This window comes from Argopecten irradians, chromosome 6 (genome assembly GCF_041381155.1).
Source record: "Argopecten irradians isolate NY chromosome 6, Ai_NY, whole genome shotgun sequence".
In the NCBI taxonomy this organism is placed as follows: Eukaryota; Metazoa; Mollusca; class Bivalvia; order Pectinida; family Pectinidae; genus Argopecten; species Argopecten irradians.
The window spans coordinates 23,031,717-23,052,365 of record NC_091139.1 but is presented as its reverse complement, the minus strand read 5'-3'; the positions used below and the strand labels follow the sequence as shown (position 1 = coordinate 23,052,365).

At 37.0% G+C, this 20,649-nt stretch overlaps 1 protein-coding gene across 3 annotated transcripts in view; it reads left to right on the top strand.

Annotated features, from left to right (window-relative positions):
- LOC138325364 (dystrobrevin beta-like) overlaps positions 1 to 20,649 on the top strand; it is a 52,211-nt gene that overhangs the window by 26,669 nt on the left and 4,893 nt on the right. For all 3 annotated transcript variants that reach the window (XM_069270961.1, XM_069270959.1, XM_069270960.1), the window contains exons 3-16: positions 2,627 to 2,707; positions 4,531 to 4,744; positions 5,461 to 5,546; positions 6,245 to 6,396; positions 7,207 to 7,315; positions 8,452 to 8,618; positions 9,495 to 9,622; positions 11,487 to 11,588; positions 11,917 to 12,013; positions 12,320 to 12,405; positions 12,910 to 13,117; positions 13,592 to 13,865; positions 15,507 to 15,560; positions 18,830 to 19,004. In XM_069270961.1, coding sequence (XP_069127062.1) covers positions 2,627 to 2,707; positions 4,531 to 4,744; positions 5,461 to 5,546; positions 6,245 to 6,396; positions 7,207 to 7,315; positions 8,452 to 8,618; positions 9,495 to 9,622; positions 11,487 to 11,588; positions 11,917 to 12,013; positions 12,320 to 12,405; positions 12,910 to 13,117; positions 13,592 to 13,865; positions 15,507 to 15,560; positions 18,830 to 19,004 — 1,933 coding nt within the window. The remainder of the gene's footprint in view (positions 1 to 2,626; positions 2,708 to 4,530; positions 4,745 to 5,460; positions 5,547 to 6,244; positions 6,397 to 7,206; positions 7,316 to 8,451; positions 8,619 to 9,494; positions 9,623 to 11,486; positions 11,589 to 11,916; positions 12,014 to 12,319; positions 12,406 to 12,909; positions 13,118 to 13,591; positions 13,866 to 15,506; positions 15,561 to 18,829; positions 19,005 to 20,649) is intronic.

The window sequence follows — 20,649 nt, the reverse complement described above, 5'->3', positions numbered from 1 at the left end:
CCTGATATTGGGCCTGTGACATGCAAGGATAAAGGACTGCAAAGCTTATTGAAATGAATGGCTTTAAAAGTTCACATAGGTCAAAATGACAAACAATTTTAAATGACTTCTTATAGGTATTACTTAAAGGCCTAGATACTGCTATTTTTGAGCCTGTAACATGTTGGAAGGAGGGGCTTCAAAGTTTGTTCTAGAGAATGACCTTGACAATCATTCAAGGTCATAGAAATTAGATAAGCTAAAATGATTTAAGCTTACAACTTCTACGCGTGAATTAACTAGTGTACAATGCTTTAATTGTTAGTTGAAAAAAAGGAGAACATTTTGCAGTCTATTTGATTATTTTGTATTGATCCAAAATTATTTTGCTACTACTGTATACTTTGACTGTACTGTGCCAGTAGTGAGATGAATGTCACAGCCCATAGGCTTTTGTTTTAATTTGTTGTTATTAGATACCATGGCGTCTGGCATCCGCCGTCCGTCTGTCTGTCATTATCCGACTTCATAACCACTGTTTGGAACTTAACAAAAGGTTTTGACTGTTAGCGTCCTTATTGGTAATTTCCATATAAATGAATTCTTCACTGAAACTAAGGATTGGATTAGGCTCATATATTGTATTTGTAACATTCTTATGCGCTGGGGATTTAAAATTGTACAAATGGTGGGGTTGACCCAACCTGCATGTGAGTGTTTTTCTGTGAAACTAAGCATTGAATAGAAAGCATATTGCATTGGATGCATTTTTATGGGATGGGGAATCAAAATTTTACAAACTATTTGGCTGACACACTGGGACACTGAGAGGCAGAGTCAAAAATGATTGATTTGGTTAAATATTCATATAAATATTTTCTCAGAAACTAAGCAAAGGATAACACTCATATTGTATTGGTTATATTTCTGTGGGATGTGAATTCTGAGCCTCTTGTATTTACTCAATTAACCAGGAAAGCGATACAGGCACTCTGAGCCTCTTGTATTTACTCAATTAACCAGGTGAGTGATACAGGCACTCTGAGCCTCTTGTATTTACTCAATTAACCAGGTGAGTGATACAGGCACTCTTAACCAGGAAAGCGATACAGGCACTCTGAGCCTCTTGTATTTACTCAATTAACCAGGTGAGTGATACAGGCACTCTGAGCCTCTTGTATTTACTCAATTAACCAGGTGAGTGATACAGGCACTCTGAGCCTCTTGTATTTACTCAATTAACCAGGTGAGCGATACAGGCACTCTGAGCCTCTTGTATTTACTCAATTAACCAGGTGAGTGATACAGGAACTCTGACTCTCTTGTATTTACTCAATTAACCAGGTGAGTGATACAGGCACTCTGAGCCTCTTGTATTTACTCAATTAACCAGGTGAGTGATACAGGCACTCTGAGCCTCTTGTATTTACTCAATTAACCAGGTGAGTGATACAGGAACTCTGAGCCTCTTGTATTTACTCAATTAACCAGGTGAGTGATACAGGCACTCTGAGCCTCTTGTATTTACTCAATTAACCAGGTGAGTGATACAGGCACTCTGAGCCTCTTGTATTTACTCAATTAACCAGGTGAGAGATACAGGCACTCTGAGCCTCTTGTATTTACTCAATTAACCAGGTGAGTGATACAGGCACTCTGAGCCTCTTGTATTTACTCAATTAACCAGGTGAGTGATACAGGAACTCTGACCCTCTTGTATTTACTCAATTAACCTTGTGAGTGATACAGGCACTCTAAGCCTCTTGTATTTACTCAATTAACCAGTGAGTGATACAGGAACTCTTACCCTCTTGTATTTACTCAATTAACCAGGTGAGTGATACAGGAACTCTGAGCCTCTTGTATTTACTCAATTAACCAGGTGAGTGATACAGGCACTCTGAGCCTCTTGTACTCAATTAACCAGGTGAGCGATACAGGCACTCTGAGCCTCTCTATTTACTCAATTAACCAGGTGAGTGATACAGGCACTCTGAGCCTCTTGTATTTACTCAATTAACCAGGTAAGCGATACAGGCACTCTGAGCCTCTTGTATTTACTCAATTAACCAGGTGAGTGATACAGGCACTCTGAGCCTCTTGTATTTACTCAATTAACCTTGTGAGTGATACAGGCACTCTAAGCCTCTTGTATTTACTCAATTAACCAGGTGAGTGATACAGGAACTCTGAGCCTCTTGTATTTACTCAATTAACCAGGTGAGTGATACAGGAACTCTGAGCCTCTTGTATTTACTCAATTAACCAGGTGAGTGATACAGGAACTCTAAGCCTCTTTGTATTTACTCAATTAACCAGGTGAGTGATACAGGAACTCTGACCCTCTTGTATTCACTCAATTAACCAGGTGAGTGATACAGGAACTCTAAGCCTCTTAATTGTATTTAGTCAATTAACCAGGAGAAAGATACAGGTCTCAATCTGGGCATCTTGTTAAATGTGTGTTATAAGAAGTTTGTCAAAAGTGTTTTATTTTACAGAGTTTCGAGTACATTGTTTGCCAAAATGGAACCTGGTGTTTGGCCAATTATGCTTGCATGGCCATCTTAGTATTGAGGGTATTATTTGACTAAATGTGATGCTATAATGTTGTTTGCTTGCCATTAATGTAAATCTTTGTTTTTAGGTGGCCATAACTTTGATGTCATCCGATTTGCAACATACAGAACTGCATGTAAACTTCGATTTGTCCAGAAGAAAACTAATTGTAAGTTTAACTTAATGTAAATCAATTAGAAACTGTCAGTAAAAATCTGAAAAATTTCAAAGTGATAAATTTTAGTTTGAAGTTTTTTAGTTTGGGCAGTGTTGAAATATTAAGTCATATAAGTGTTTGTTTTCTGAAATATGAGTTTTTGTCATGTTTACTGAATTAACAAGATGAACAATGTAGGCTCTTTAAACCTTTTATTATACTGTGCTTAACACATTCCTTCGGTGTTCCTCCATTTTCCGTGAGTTAATTGTTTCTCAGACATGATGCTGTTAATGGGAGAAGAACGTCGTTAGCTGATAGCTCTAGCCATCAGCGAATGTTAATTACAATCAATAACCTTTCTATTTTGTATGCTACTTTATTGGGCTATGACCTGCTGCAATCGAGTTGTTCAGATATGATTTTGTCAATAACCATTCTTTAAGTACCGGAACAGGGTGATGACTGCAGGAATTGGCAGTTTAAAGGGAGGGGGGGGGGGGATTCCAATTTCACTCCCAAGGGATTAGGATTTCTTCAGCTTTGTTACCACAGTGTTATATTCTGCTGTCAATATAGTGTTTAAACACATCTTAAATGTTGCAATAAAATCGCTGGTGAAGTCTGCGCCACATTCATAGTACTTGCCTTTGTGTATTGACTCAGGTTATCTTGCATGGTACCTGTTTTGAGTATTGACTCAAATTGTTTTGTACCTGCTGTTGGATATTGACTCAGGTTATCTTGTATAGTACCTATCTTTATGTATTGACTCAGGTTATCTTGTATAATACCTGTCTTTGTGAATTGACTCAGATTATCTTGTATGGAACCTGCCGTTGGGCACTGACTCAGGTTATCATGTATGGTACCTGATTTGTGCATTGACTCAGGTTATCTTGTATGGTGCCTGATTTTATGTGTGACTCAGGTTATCTTGTATGGTACGTATCTTTGTGAATTGACTTAGATGATCTTGTATAGTACCTATCTTTATGTATTGACTCAGGTTATCTTGTATTATACCTGATTTTTTTGTATTGACTCAGGTTATCTTGTATGGTACCTGTCTTTGTGAATTGACTCAGATTATCTTGTATGGTACCTGCCGTTGGGCACTGACTCAGGTTATCTTGTATGGTACCTGATTTGTGCATTGACTCAGGTTATCTTGTATGGTGCCTGATTTTATGTGTGACTCAGGTTATCTTGTATGGTACGTATCTTTGTGAATTGACTTAGATGATCTTGTATAGTACCTATCTTTATGTATTGACTCAGGTTATCTTGTATAATACCTGATTTTTTTGTATTGACTCAGGTTATCTTGTATGGTACCTGATTTTTTTGTATTGACTCGGGCCATATCTGTAATGCTACTTTATATGTAAAGAAAATAGAGAAATGACATAGTCTTAGGTGTTTTTACAGTTTTGTGACTGCACAACTTTACGCGATGTGGGATGTGTGCACGATGTCTGTACAAACCACAAATCATACAGCTGGGAGAACCATGTGAGCACAATGTCTGTGCAGTGTGCACATGATGTGGGCACGCTGTTGCTATATTTGCCAAATATAGCAAAAGCGTGCCCACATCATGTGCACACTGCATTTTATTATTTTGGTATGTTGTGCGGTCACACATTGTAGTTAACTGTGTTTGAATAAGTAATTATTGTCCAGAATGACATATAGTGACTTTCCATATTAAAAGGAGTTTCAACATGAAATCAATTATGACTATGAAGTTAATAATGATAAACCCAAAACAAAAAAAGTCTTTGTGACTTAAATTGACAACTTGTCAAGATATCATTTTGATGTATTTGCAGTATATTTGGTGGACATATGGAATATAATTGAGGCTTTTAGAGAAAATGGTCTCAATACTCTGGAGCCAGAATCGGAGCTCAACGGGTCAAGAGTGGAGTCTGTATTGTCCAGTATCTTTTGTCATCTGAACAAGCGACTGCCATCCCCACAACAAGTCGACAATGACCAGTGTATACAGATGTTACTTAGCTGGCTCATCAACACATATGACAGGTAAACAGGTGTTTTTTGGGAAACATCTGTAATGGTTCCATTACATGAGATGCTTGTTTCAACTGACATTAAAGATGAACATTTGACTATATTGAATAATTAAACAGATGAGACAGTAAGTACTTTATTAGGATCACTTTTGGCAAAAAATCAAGCATTATTGATTTATGTATTAGCTGTTTGATTTTTTGCCATGGTGCGGCTTCCATTGTCCGTCCGGCCATCCAGCGGTCAACTTTTCTGTTTAAACATATTTTTCTAAAGAACCAAGTAGCCCAGATATTTGAAATTGGGTATGCTGGGATAAATTTTGAATGAATGACCTTAACTATCATTTAAGGTCACAGGGGTCAAATAGGCTTAAACTTTTTTATGAATTCTTTTCAATAAATAGGAGGTTTAGATATATGATATCAGGTCTGTGACATGCTTGGATGAAGTGCTACAAAGCTTGTTCAAATGAATGACCTTGGCCTTCATTCAAGATTACAAGGGTCAAAAAGGTTTAACCTTTTCTTCAAGAAGCAAGACGCCTAAAGACCTGATATTACCTGGGTCATCGATAGAAATTCGTATTGACGCTCTTAGGTTTTAAGTATGCACGATGATTTCTTGATAGCAGATGTGCGATTTTGGCCCATTGGGAAAAATGTCATGGATTTCAAATGATAGTTTTTAGCAACTAACATATTTGAATTAATTTTGCATTTTTGCAGTGCTGGCAGAGGACGTATTCGAGTGTTTTGCCTCAAAGTAGCATTGTCCCATATGTGTGCTGGAAAATTAATGGACAAACTGCGTTGTAAGTTGTTTTGTTATAAAATTAACCTACAAAGAAACGGTGATAAGCAATGAATACATTAAAAGCATTTACTATTCAGCTTTTAGCTGAAAGTCCTTATTCAGAAGGCCCAATAGTCTGAAAATCCTTACTCAGAAGGCCCAATAGTCTGAAAGTCCTTACTCAGAAGGCCCAATAGTCTGAAAGTCCTTACTCAGAAGGCCCAATAGTCTGAAAGTCCTTACTCAGAAGGCCCAATAGTCTGAAAGTCCTTACTCAGAAGGCCCAATAGTCTGAAAGTCCTTACTCAGAAGGCCCAATAGTCTGAAAGTCCTTATTCAGAAGGCCCAATAGTCTGAAAGTCCTTACTCAGAAGGCCCAATAGTCTGAAAGTCCTTACTCAGAAGGCCCAAAAGTCTAAAAACTGTCTGAAGGTCTAACGATTAGCTCAAAGGCATGTTTGTCTAAAATTAGTAAATATTTTGAAGTTATGTAGCTATTATAATTAACTCAATTTTGCTAATTTGGTATATTTGTTTTAAAGTTTTGGTGAATACATTTTTCAGCACTGCTTTAGTGTATCTGCCAATTTTTAGACGATAAGCTGCTGTTTCTTCGTGGAGCATTGTATGATCCTAATTACATCAAAATGGATGTCCTACAGATATTTTTATTTTATCTGATGTTTTTGTAATAAGCATATTTATGACCTATTACAGATATATTTACCCAGTTGTCTGACTCGAGTGGCTACCTAAATCGACAGCGGTTTGAGGACTACTTACGTGACTTGTTGACCCTGCCTACAGCTGTGTTCGAGGGGCCCTCGTTTGGCTACAATGAGATGGCCTCCCGGGCCTGTTTTGATGGTGTGAGTATCTAACTGTAGCGCCACCCAAAATGCAGGGTTCACGCCAGCGGTTGCCAATGTAGCATACCTAAATTTGTATCTCTATTTGCTATTTGATAAATAATACCAGGTAATACTCATTATAAATATATTTATTATTTAATAATTTTTATGTCATATGACTATAGAATATAAACCGCGCTTAATGAAATTTTGTATGTAGACCTATTAGATCTATGTTCCTGATTCGTGCTGGCTAGTAAATGACATAAGTTAACTAATTTGTATCAAATATCAGGTGACCGTTAAGGCCCAACAGCCTCTTGTTTTCTTAAGATGTTGATACAATTATTTTAAGGAAATTTACTTCTGCCAGATTATACATGTACCATATTTTTTCCTGGTACAGTATTATACAATCTAACAGAGGTCACTGGTATACATATAACTTATTCTCCCACAGAGGTCACTGGTGTAACTATTACATATTCTCCTACAGAGAGTTACTGATTAGCATGTGACAAGTAACTTATTCTCCAACAGAAGTCACTGGTATACATGTAACTTATTCTCCTACAGAGGTCACTGGTATACATGTAACTTATTCTCCTACAGAGGTCACTGGTGTACAAGTAACTTATTCTCCAACAGAAGTCACTGGTATACATGTAACTTATTCTCCTACAGAGGTCACTGGTATACATGTAACTTATTCTCCTACAGAGGTCACTGGTGTACAAGTAACTTATTCTCCAACAGAAGTCACTGGTATACATGTAACTTATTCTCCTACAGAGGTCACTGGTATACATATAACTAATTCTCCTACAGAGATCGCCAGTCAATGTCAACGACTTTCTGAATGTGATGATGTCTGACCCGGGACCACAGTGCCTCATGTGGCTCCCCATACTCAACAGAATGGCTCAGGTGGAGAATGGTAAGCAACCATGCTTTATATTTATCAATACAACACTGATTAAATTTGTTACTATTAACAATTTTAACAAGAAATTCAAATTAAACCTTCGGATCAACAACACATATTATACTTCACCGATGAATCACAGTCACTGATTGGTCGAGAGACGTCACGTGTGATGGCGACAAAACATTGTGTATCCCTCGGAATGTCATGTTCAAAAGTCATGTTTCCCATATGCGGAGCCCTTGTATGTTTAGCAAGAGTTGCTATTCGTGTAAGGGAACTCTCCGAGGTTTTCTGAAAATAAACAAAATGGATGGCAAACAACGCTTTCTTCTATCTTTGACCGAGGAAATGAGTAATATTTTTATGATAAAAAAGACACGGATAGCACACATCCACGCAATATAATGTTTATATGATGTAACATGCTAAAGGAAGTATATTTTAGGTGATAGATGTTAGGTGCGAGAAAAACTTTGTATTTTTTCGTTACCGATATAATAAACAATTTATTGCCCTGGCAGTAGGGAGACATGTACCCCCGGCAGGTTATATTTCACTCCCGCTACGCCCTCGGGAAAATATGACTGCCTTGGCTACACATGTGTTCCTACTGCCAGGGCAATAAATGTATAGTGTATATGATACATTGTGTTTTATGTATTTATGACATATCAAAGAAACACAATTTAACAAAGGATGACAATTTATTGACTTGTGCACTATCCGAGACTCGAACTCAAGATCTACAAGAAATTGTCATCTATCTAAATCTTTGCAAATAGGTGATAATTAATCAGCAGAGAAAAGAATATAAAAGAGATTTTTGGGTTAGGGATACCAGGAAAATAGCCAATGGAATTGGCTAATATGATTTACCATCCTTCTTCCTACTTGTCTACTTTTCTTCTGATCTTGGCCCTAGAAATTTGAAAGAAGAAGTGACATACAGGAAGTGGTTGGGGAATCCCTGGGAAAATATATTTTTAGAACTTGCGTGCCAGATAGGCATAATAGATCTGAAGAAGCTATTCTTATCGGCCAGGTAAGTATTTTTCTAGGTAAAATAGGTTTCACAAGAAAAGAAACACAGTAATGTTGAAATAGAGCTGTTCCAGGGGAGCTAAATCTCACTGTCAATGTTCCAGTGTTCCATCCTGTTCAGTGCGAGGGCTGCCACAGAGAGTCATTCATGGGGTTCAGGTACAAGTGTCAGCGTTGCTATAACTACCAGCTGTGCCAAGACTGCTTCTGGAGGGGTCGAACCTCAGGGAATCATAGCAACGACCATGATATGAAAGAGTATACATCATATGTACGTTTGATAAAATATATGTACAACATATTGATTTGCAGACATGTTTATGGTTTAATTGTCTTCTGTTAGTCCATTGTCTGTGCATCAACATTTCCCTAAATTGCTATCAGTCATAAAGTTATGAAAGTAATTTTAACCTTTTGCTAGAAACATACTTGTGGGAAGAGGAATAAGTATTCTAGCTAGAATGCTGATAAACATGTTCTGAAACAGAACCAGATTCATTTAACATTTTTAGCTCACCTCTCAAAGAGTGGGGTTATGGAATCACTTTGGTGTCTGTGTAACAACTGACATTGAATTCTACAATAATTGTTAGCTCACCTGCCCGAAGGGCATGTGAGCTTATGCCTTACAACATCAACTTTTCCCTTTAAACAATTTTTCAAAAAGTATGAGACTTATAGAGTCCTGAAAGTTGGCTTGTAACATGCTGGGATAAAGAGTGAAAAGTTTGCTCAAATGAATGACCTTGACGGCCATTCAAGGTCACAGAAGTTAAATAGGCTAATTAATTTTAAATGACCTCTTGTTTATAACCAAGAGCCTGATATTGGGCCTGTGACATGCTGGGATGAAGGACTACCAAGTTTGTTAAAAAGAGTGACCTTGACCTTTATTTAATGAAAACTTGAGATGTTTGGTCCAATTTTGTATTAAATATAATTGGGAGTTGATAATCATAGTGACCTTGATCTTTATTTAATGAAAACTTGATATGTTTGGTCCAATTTTGTATTAAATATAATTGGGAGTTGATAATCATATTTTATCTCAATGAAGCTGGTCGAACCTCTTGGGATAGCCCCAAATGAGAAACTGCTGAATTTTGAATTTGTGTTCAACTGTAGTTTTATGTTGTTGTCTTCCCAGAAATCCGCAGCCAAACAGATAGGACACAATCTAAAAAAATCTATTAAGTGTGTCCCCACGAAGGCAAACCAGAAGATTCCACACTTTCCTGACACTCCGGAGAAAACCATGGACCTCTCCTACATAGTGTAAGTTTTTCATACTTTCTGATTCACTATGTTTTAATCATACCCTTAGTAAACCTGCTCCCGTTATGGTGAACAACAGCCTTAATACTCGTATACATGATTGTCAGGACCTTGTATGTTCAATACCACCATCCTGACACTGGTCAGCTCTATTCTATTACATTCTTGTCTGTTTTAAATCAGAAAAATATATTGAAAACCAATCAACAGATTTTGCTCACCTAATATCAGAACTGTAAGTATTTTTAAGATAGCTTACCAAAATAAATTTTATAGATTTGAAAGATTTGTTTAGCAACTGCTGAGGCGATGATAAAAAATTCAGTCAGTATGGACAGGCTGCCTTTAAGAAAGATGTTCGTGCCACTCCTCCAGTAACTGTCACTGACCTTCTGTACTATTACATATGTTACCATGGTTACCATTTAGAATTTCCACACCTGTATATGTAAACTTTGCCAGTATTACAGCGATATTCCTCTGTTTTTTGATCATCTGACTCTAAGGGTCAGGAGGTCATTTAGTCATCTTGCTTCCTTTGTCGTCTGTGATACAGGTCCTCTGGGCCTCTTGTTTGGGATTATTACTAAATAAACCAGTTGGATAATACAGGTCATCTTGCTTCCTTTGTCGTAATAAAGGTCCTCTGGGCCTCTTGTTTGGGATTATTACTAAATAAACCAGTTGGATAATAAAGGCCCTCTGGGCCTCTTGTTTGGGATAATTACTAAATAAACCAGTTGGATAATACAGGCCCTCTGGGCCTCTTGTTTGGGATAATTACTAAATAAACCAGTTGGATAATACAGGCCCTCTGGGCCTCTTGTTTGGGATTATTACTAAATAAACCAGTTGGATAATACAGGCCCTCTGGGCCTCTTGTTTGGGATTATTACTAAATAAACCAGTTGGATAATACAGGCCCTCTGGGCCTCTTGTTTGGGATAATTACCAAATAAACCAGTTGGATAATACAGGCCCTCTGGGCCTCTTGTTTGTGATAATTACTAAATAAACCAGTTGGGTGATACAGGCCCTCTGGGCCAATGGTTCTACTACTCTATCTTTCTACTCTGTTGTATTGTATCTATAGTCAGAAATGTTGCCACAGTGGCGGAATGGTTAAGTTTTCCGACATATTACCACAAACACTCCACCTCAGGATTGCGAGTTTGAATCCCATGTTGGGCAGTTGCTAGGTATTGACAGCTGATCCGTGGTATTTCTCCGGGTACTCCGGCTTTCCTCCATCAACACACCTGGCACGTCCTTACATGACCCAGACAGTTTATAGGATGTTAACTAATAAAACCCAAATCAGTCAATAGTCAGATGACTGTTCAGGCCCATGGGCCTCTTTTTCTTTTCCAATTAATCCATTTTTGTTGCTGAGGCTATTGATTTCTCACATCAAGATTGTACATCTGTGTGCCCTCAAACCATTAACATCATTTTTAATCAACTGATTTATTTAGCTGTTGGAAGATGAATATTACTAAGGGCTTCCTTGTATAACTGATGTGTATATTCTCTTGAGGTTTGCGGAGATAATTGATCGATCACCAGGTATTGTGTACCCACACATTGTGCTTGTAAATACATGTTTACCTATTCAATGTTAGAGCAAACATTGTAGCATACACAATATAAAATACAAAGTCTTGAGTGATTTGATTGACAACTACTGATCTGTCAATCATCTTCACTTGTTCTGTATAGCAACGAAGCATTCCAACTGGAGACGGAAATATTGACATTTTTGCTGGAGATTGATAAATCTGAATATTTTGTGCATTAGAACATCAATGTGAAGTGTTGCTGGCCACGTTACTTTGTGATATTAACACAGTGTGATCTGTTACAGACCTCCAACCCCTCAGCCTCCAAGGAATGGTTTCCACCAGGAACTGCCACTGACTCAGTCATCAGACGTATCGTCCATTGACAGCGGCATTAGCCCTCGCAGGTAATGATCATGTATACAGAATACTTCTGACTGGCAATCTCCATGTGATATCTAATGTCTTAATTACAATATACATCACCCAGTAGAGATTCTTTACTCGCTTCACTGCCTCGCATCACCACTGTCCATTATCAGAAGTTCTACTAGAGCGTCTCCACGTACATCTGTATTTGAGTTTCAATTTCTAAGCCCTGGTTTTTCTGACAATTTGTGAGTTTTACAAACCTCCCTTTCTTACCCTACCCTTATCTTTCGTACTTGAGCCATACTATAGCCCATAATAATTCAAACTATTCAAGCTATGAAAACCATTGTATTTGTGTTTCAGCCCTAGTAAATCCAACGTGGACACAACAAGAATAGATGATGAGCATCGCCTCATCGCTAGGTATGCCGCGCGCCTGGCAGCTGATGTCACTAACGCAGTATGTATATAGTGTGAAATTTGTTGGTTTTTTTAGCCAATGCTGACCGTGGATATTTCTAAAGTCTGGTAACCCAGGGGCTGCCTTAAGCTTGTTGTTCCTATAATTGTTGATAAACAGTTAACTTATTATATATAGATCTCTGTCTTCTTCCTATATTTCCTGACTTCTGCCTTGACATGATTTACATATAGAAAGTGGTCCCAGATCAGCCAGATGTTAGTTTGTTTGTGTTTTGTCACATATATTGTTAGCATTGTCATAAGTCACCAGACAATTTAAAGTTGTATGTATTGTATTTTCTAGGCAAGAAGTCCAACGGAGCTCAGCTTTAGTTTGGATGGCAGCAAAGCCCAGAGAGAACTCATATCTCAACTGGAGGCAAAAAACAGGTAGGTGTTAGTGCAAAACCCAGAGAGAACTCATATGGCAAAAAAACAGGTAGGCTTAATACAATAAAATGGTATTGGTAATATTATGAAACTTACTCAAAAAGCTTATTACCTAAATTTCACACAAAAATGCACAAATTAAAGTACCCAACCTTGCAGCCTCCATCTAATTTTGAACTAAATGCCATGACACAAAAAGAGTTAATTCCAATCAAATAAAGCTTGGATAGCATCATATTGCACTGGTAGCATCCCAATGGGGTGGAGATTCGAAACTGAACAAGTGGTTGGGCTGCATGACCCCCAGTTATAAATGACTTCTTCTCTGAAACTAAGATTCCGATAGCACTCATAATACATTGGTTCAATTCTTATGGGATGGGGATTCAAAATTATACAAATGGTGAAGCTGACATCCAGAGGGGCTCAGGTGATAACATCATAATTATAATGATTCTGGATGTATTATTCAGTACTGTATTAATCTGTATTAATCTGATTAAGGGAGATAATGCGAGAAATCCAGAGGTTGCGACTAGAACAGGAAGCTCATGCCAAAAGTACTGCAGATGCTCAATACAACCCAACGTTACTGGCTGAGCTAAGGTTACTACGGCAACGGAAAGATGAGCTGGAGAATCGAATGCAGGCCCTCCAGGAAAGTCGGAAGGAACTGATGCTACAGCTAGAGGGGCTCATGAAACTACTCAAGGTGATTATATGGCATACCATGTATTCTCACATACTTCAAAGGGGTTATATGTTTGTTTGTTGGAAAAGATAACAGTAATACCATCAGTTTAAATCACATATTGCATTTTTGCATATTACAGAGTTAGCTCCCTTGCAGGTAGGTTTCTATTGTGACCTCATTATTTTGTAGGCTCAATTCAAGTCTTATTCTCTGAAAAGTATGACATTATACTCGCAAACCTATGACGCTACAATCAATACCTAACTGCAAGGGCAAATAAATCTGTAATATGCTAATACAGAATATAGGCAGGTTGCAAATCAAAACATTTTACACATTTTCATGAGAACTGGTCTGTTCTCCAAGTTTGCTAATGATTTAGCTTTTCAGTTTTAAGTGATGTTTATGACCAATATTTAAAATTTCATGGTAGTTTGAATTTTTTAAAGATGCCTCGATACATTTCTTTATTGAAACTTTGATTTACCACAGAACCACCCTACCTCACCGCGATCCACTCCCAATGAGAGTCCTGGATCTCAAACAGCCAGCCTTCCCCCAGTAACATCATACGCGGGGAGAACGAGTGCCCCTACCACCCCCGCTATGGAGTCCTCCATGTTGTCAGGCGTGGGTGGGGATGTGAGTCAAGCCTTTAGTCAGCCAAGTACTGTTACAAGTGTACGACATCTCAGGAACGACCTGCTGGTGGCTGCTGACTCGGTTACCAGTGCCATGTCCTCTCTTGTCAAGGAACTCAACTCAGGTAACTTTCAGGCAAAAATAAAATAATACAAACTTCTACAAAGTTTGTTCTCAGGAAGGTCAAAGTGGCAATCTTCTTCCTGAATTTCAAGTGGCCCAATGCGACAAATTCACCAGGTTAATGTTAATGTTTGTGATCTCTGAAAACTGACAAGGATCTTTGCATAAATATTGTATTATAAGTCTTGCGTTTGGTATTATAAGACAAATATTTTAGGATGAAAAATTAAGTGCCAATTTGTACCTAACTTTACAATTGACATTGCCTTAATATAGGGCCTAGGATTACATATGTTGTCATAGATATGAATAATTGTTTTGGGGATAAAATACATGATTTTGAATATTTCAAGAGGCCAAAAGGGCAAAATATACTGAAAAGCGCAAGGTATTTAATGGCTATGACTGGCGAGCTTTGCTGTTCTCAAACAGCTCATTTAAGATTAAGCAATTCAAATTTGTTGGTTGCAGCAGCTTAATGTCATACTGCCATCATTCTAGTTTATAATTATTATACAATGAGCTTTAAATTTGTAAATTTGGGCCCATTTTGGCACCATTTAAAACCATATGCTCACATTTGTTCTGACCGACTTCAAGAGCCTGATAAAAGGGGCTAATTTCAAGGTAGTTTCGCCCAATGAAATATAAAGACTAAGAAATTGAAATTTATCCTGTACATAGATATGATATTCAGGTCATTTGCAATGCATACAGTGAACAATATAGGTGGTCAGTTGCCTAGCTTGACCAGGAAAATACTCCTCTAAAAATAGAACGAAGTCAAGCTTTACATAGAACACAACATATTTTTTTCCAAAACAAGGCCAAATCAACAAACAGAAGCATGCAACAAAATGTCAGATAGAAGTTACAGTCTTACCATGGCATGTTTAGTTTAAAAAAACACAGCAACAAATCAAAGTGTAATGGATTGTTTATACATATCATATAATCTGAAACACCTCATGTTACTAACATACCCTCGCTAGCTTAATTAGTACATCAAACATAGGTGTAATTTAGATTAGCACATACAAGGTCACAAGGTTCAAATAGAGTAGGGCATACAAGGTCACAGGGTTCAAATAGATTAGCACATACAAGGTTCAAATAGATTAGCACATACAAGGTCACAAGGTTCAAATAGAGTAGGGCATACAAGGTCACAGGGTTCAAATAGATTAGCACATACAAGGTTCAAATAGATTAGCACATACAAGGTCACAGGGTTCAAATTGATTAGCACATACAAGGTCACAAGGTTCAAATAGAGTAGAACATACAAGGTCACAGGGTTCAAATAGATTAGCACATACAAGATCACAAGGTTTAAATAGATTAGCACATACAAGGTCACAGGGTTCAACTAGTTTAGCACATACAAGGTCACAGGGTTCAAATAGATTACAGCATTGTGACTTCTGTACTCTTTACTTAGAGGCCAAGAGACCTGGTATTGAATATGTAGCATGCTGTAATAAAGATCTAACAAGCTTATTTAAAAGAAAGGCTTTTACCTTCATTCTAGGTCACAATGGTCAAATAGGCTAAAATCTTAAATTAAACAACTTTTGTTTGATGTGTCTTGTGATGGCTCAGGATGTGTGGTATTTTACACCGTATCCTTTCTTTGCTTCAGATACAAGTGTAAGTGATGAAGAAGAGGATGATGGACATGTCAGTGAGGCAGAAGGTAGGAAGTAATTACTTATATACTCAGATAAGTTCAGAAGGTAGGAAGGAATTACTTATATACTCAGATAAGGTCAGAAGGTAGGAACTAATTACTTATATACTCAGATAAGGTCAGAAGGTGGGAAGGAATTACTTATATACTCAGATAAGGTCAGAAGGTAGGAAGGAATGATTTATATACTCATATAAGGTCAGAAGGTAGGAAATAGTTACTTATATACACTGATAAGGTCAGAAGGTAGGAAGTAATTACTTATATACTCAGATAAGGTCAGAAGGCAGGAAGTAATTACTTATATACTCATATAAGGTCAGAAGGTAGGAACTAATTACTTATATACTCAGATAAGGTCAGAAGGTAGGAAGGAATGATTTATATACTCAGATAAGGTCAGAAGGTAGGAAAGAAGTACTTATATACTCAGATAAGGTCAGAAGGTAGGAACTAATTACTTATATACTCAGATAAGGTCAGAAGGTGGGAAGGAATTACTTATATACTCAGATAAGGTCAGAAGGTGGGAAGGAATTACTTATATACTCAGATAAGGTCAGAAGGTAGGAAGTAATTACTTATATACTCAGATAAGGTCAGAAGGTAGGAAGTAATTACTTATATACTCAGATAAGGTCAGAAGGTAGGAAGTAATTACTTATATACTCAGATAAGGTCAGAAGGTAGGAAGGAATGACTTATATACTCAGATAAGGTCAGAAGGTAGGAAGTGAAAGAAGTACTTATATACTCAGATAAGGTCAGAAGGTAGGAACTAATTACTTATATACTCAGATAAGGTCAGAAGGTAGGAAGTAATTACTTATATACTCAGATAAGGTCAGAAGGTAGGAAGTAATTACTTATATACTCAGATAAGGTCAGAAGGTAGGAAGGAATTACTTATATACTCAGATAAGGTCAGAAGGTAGGAAGTAATTACTTATATACTCAGATAAGGTCAGAAGGTAGGAAGTAATTACTTATATACTCAGATAAGGTCAGAAGGTGGGAAGGAATGATTTATATACTCAGATAAGGTCAGAATGTGGGAAGTAATTACTTATATACTCAGATAAGGTCAGAAGGTAGGAAGGAATGACTTATATTCTCATATAAGGTCAGAAGGTAGGAAGTGATTACTTATATACTCAGATAAGGTCAGAAGGTAGGAAGTAATTACTTATATACTCAGATAAGGTCAGAAGGTAGGAAGGAATGATTTATATACTCAGATAAGGTCAGAAGGTAGGAACTAATTACTTATATACTCAGATAAGGTCAGAAGGTGGGAAGGAATTACTTATATACTCAGATAAGGTCAGAAGGTAGAAAGTAATTACTTAAATACTCAGATAAGGTCAGAAGGTGGGAACTAATTACTTATATACTCAGATAAGGTCAGAAGGCAGGAAGTAATTACTTATATACTCATATAAGGTCAGAAGGTAGGAAGTAATTACTTATATACTCAGATAAGGTCAGAAGGTAGGAAGGAATGACTTATATACTCAGATAAGGTCAGAAGGTAGGAAAGAAGTACTTATATACTCAGATAAGGTCAGAAGGTAGGAAGTAATTACTTATATACTCAGATAAGGTCAGAAGGTGGGAAGGAATTACTTATATACTCAGATAAGGTCAGAAGGTGGGAAGTAATTACTTATATACTCAGATAAGGTCAGAAGGTGGGAAGGAATTACTTATATACTCAGATAAGGTCAGAAGGTAGGAAGTAATTACTTATATACTCAGATAAGGTCAGAAGGTAGGAAGTAATTACTTATATACTCAGATAAGGTCAGAAGGTGGGAAGGAATGATTTATATACTCAGATAAGGTCAGAAGGTAGGAAAGAAGTACTTATATACTCAGATAAGGTCAGAAGGTAGGAACTAATTACTTATATACTCAGATAAGGTCAGAAGGTAGGAACTAATTACTTATATACTCAGATAAGGTCAGAAGGTAGGAAGTAATTACTTATATACTCAGATAAGGTCAGAAGGTGGGAAGGAATTACTTATATACTCAGATAAGGTCAGAAGGTAGGAAGTAATTACTTATATACTCAGATAAGGTCAGAAGGTAGGAAGTAATTACTTATATACTCAGATAAGGTCAGAAGGTGGGAAGGAATGATTTATATACTCAGATAAGGTCAGAATGTGGGAAGTAATTACTTATATACTCAGATAAGGTCAGAAGGTAGGAAGGAATGACTTATATTCTCATATAAGGTCAGAAGGTGGGAAGTAATTACTTATATACTCAGATAAGGTCAGAAGGTAGGAAGTAATTACTTACATACTCAGATAAGGTCAGAAGGTAGGAAGGAATGACTTATATACTCAGATAAGGTCAGAAGGTAGGAAGTAATTACTTATATACTCAGATAAGGTCAGAAGGTAGGAAGTAATAACTTATATACTCAGATAAGGTCAGAAGGTAGGAAAGAATTACTTATATACTCCGATAAGGTCAGAAGGTGGGAAGGAATTACTTATATACTCAGATAAGGTCAGAAGGTAGGAAAGAAGTACTAATATACTCCGATAAGGTCAGAATGAGGAAAGAAGTACTTATATACTCAGATAAGTTCAATAGATGGGAAGTCATTACTTATATACTCTGATAAAGTCAGAAGGTAACAATTATTAAAATACTTATATACTCTGATAAGGTCAGAATGTATTTCTTATATACTCAGATAAGATAAAAAGGTAGGAAAAACTACAAAAAAAAGAGGAAAAAAATACATGACTTGTATTGAATACACCTGGGTCCTAAATTGACTCAAATGACTTTAGTTGGTGACAGGACTTAATCTATAAATGAAATAATAAAAATCCAAAACAAAAATCTGCCAAGAGGAGTCCCAAGTGACATAATGGCTAGAACATAGTTATTTTCATGATCCCAACATAAAATATGGTTATCATACAAAGTTACAAGGAGGACTCTAGCACAAGTAGTCACAAGTTTAGATAACCCATATTTCTAAGAACATACATATGATATTTGAATTCACACAACTTTACTATGCAATGTCGCATATAAATATACAATACAGTAACCTAAAGTAATCTTTATATGATTACCACATGAACAGCGATTTCTTTAAACCTTTTTTTACTAAAAACTGGCAGATTGAAATTCCTCAAAAAAATGGAAGAAAATAGAAATAAGAATAGGAAACTTAACAAAATCAATAGCAGTACTATAATTACCTATGTATTATATATGAACAGATTATCTCCCTTTGTTGATAGCTAACTTGGTGGTGGCAGACAGCTATGTGATGAGGACACAAGAGGAGCTAGATAACTGGCAGCAGGAAGTGCTTCGGAGGCTGGACCAGGAACAGGACTTCATCTCACAGCTCAGGGCACGCAGGGCCAAGAGTGTCAACAGTAGTCGCAACCAAAGTGATACAGAAAACGATAAGTGAGTTTGTAAAAATGGGAAGTGATATAGAAAATGGTAAATGTAAGTTTAATGTATACAGACAGCGAAAAATCATACAGGGCGCAAAAGAAAAAAAATAATCACATTGAAAATTGAGTGTAAGTGCAATACCTATACATGTATACGGACTTGGAAAACTCAATGTAACTGTGACCTGGCTTGATATGGCATACTTGAAATCTTTGTATTATTTGAAGTTGAAGTTTTGGGAGATGTATTTTAGATTGCTGAAAATGCCATTTTTTTAAACTAAACTCTGCCATGTATCGGCACTTCAAAGGCCTTATCCAACTACATTAATCATTGAGAAAAATGTTAAAACGAATACTATCTGTGTTATACATCTTGTTTATATTGAGAAATCAATTTTTAGTCCACCATCGGGCTATTCAAATTGCTTTTCATCCATGATCTGTCAACCGTCTTTCCGTCCATTAACAATTTTTGTTACTGCTATTTCTCAGGAAGTACTGATTGGATCTTGCCCTAGTTGTGCATATTGCATTTTGGGACTAATCGGTTAACAAGATGATGGTCAGGCAGCCATAATGGATTTAGATAGTTAAAGTTTGTTACTGCTATTTCTCAGAAAGACCTGAAAGGATTTTTCACTAATTTCATATGTAGGTTTCTCTAGGGCCCTAGTTGTTAATATTGTATTTTGGGACCAATCTTTGACCAAGATGGCCCACGGGTTGTCATCCTTGATTTTGATAGTTGAAGTTTGTTACCACTATTTCTCAGATAGTACTGAAGGGATCTTTCTCAAATTTTATATGAGGGTTCCCCTGGGGCCCTTGTTGTGCATATTGCATTTTGGGATCAATTTATTAACAAAATGGCCGACAGGTCGCCATCTTGGATTTTGATAGTTGAAGTTTGTTTCCGCTATTTCTCGGGAAGTACTGAAGGGATCGTTAGTTTGTTACCACTATTTCTCAGGAAGTACTGAAGGGATCGTTAGTTTGTTACAGCTATTTCTCAGGAAGTAGTGAAGGGATTGTTAGTTTGTTACCACTGTTTCTCAGGAAGTACTGAAGGGATCGTTAGTTTGTTACCACTAATTCTCAGGAAGTACTGAAGGGGTCGTTAGTTTGTTACAGCTATTTCTAATGAAGTACTGAAGGGATTGTTAGTTTGTTACAGCTATTTCTCAGGAAGTAGTGAAGGGATCGTTAGTTTGTTACCACTATTTCTCAGATAATACTGAAGGGATCTTTCTCAAATTTTATTTGTGGGTTCCTCTAGGGCAGTTGTGCATATTGCATTTTGGGGTCAATTGGTTAACAAGATGGCCGACAGTTAGTTTGTTACAGCTATTTCTCAGGAAGTACTAACAGAATCATTTTCAAATTTCATTTGTAGGTTACCCTAGGGCAGTTGTTGGGCATATTGTATTTTGGGACCAACTGGTCAACAAGATGGCCTCTAGGCAGCTATCTTTGATTTTGATAGTTGAAGATTGTTACTGATATTTCTTAAGGGAAATGTCTCAAATTTTACATGTAGGTTCCCCTAGGGCCCTAGTTGTGGGTATTGCATTTTGGGACCGATTGCTGAACAAGATAGCCAACAGGACGTCATCTTGGATTTTGATAGTTGAAGTTTGTAACCGCTATTTCTC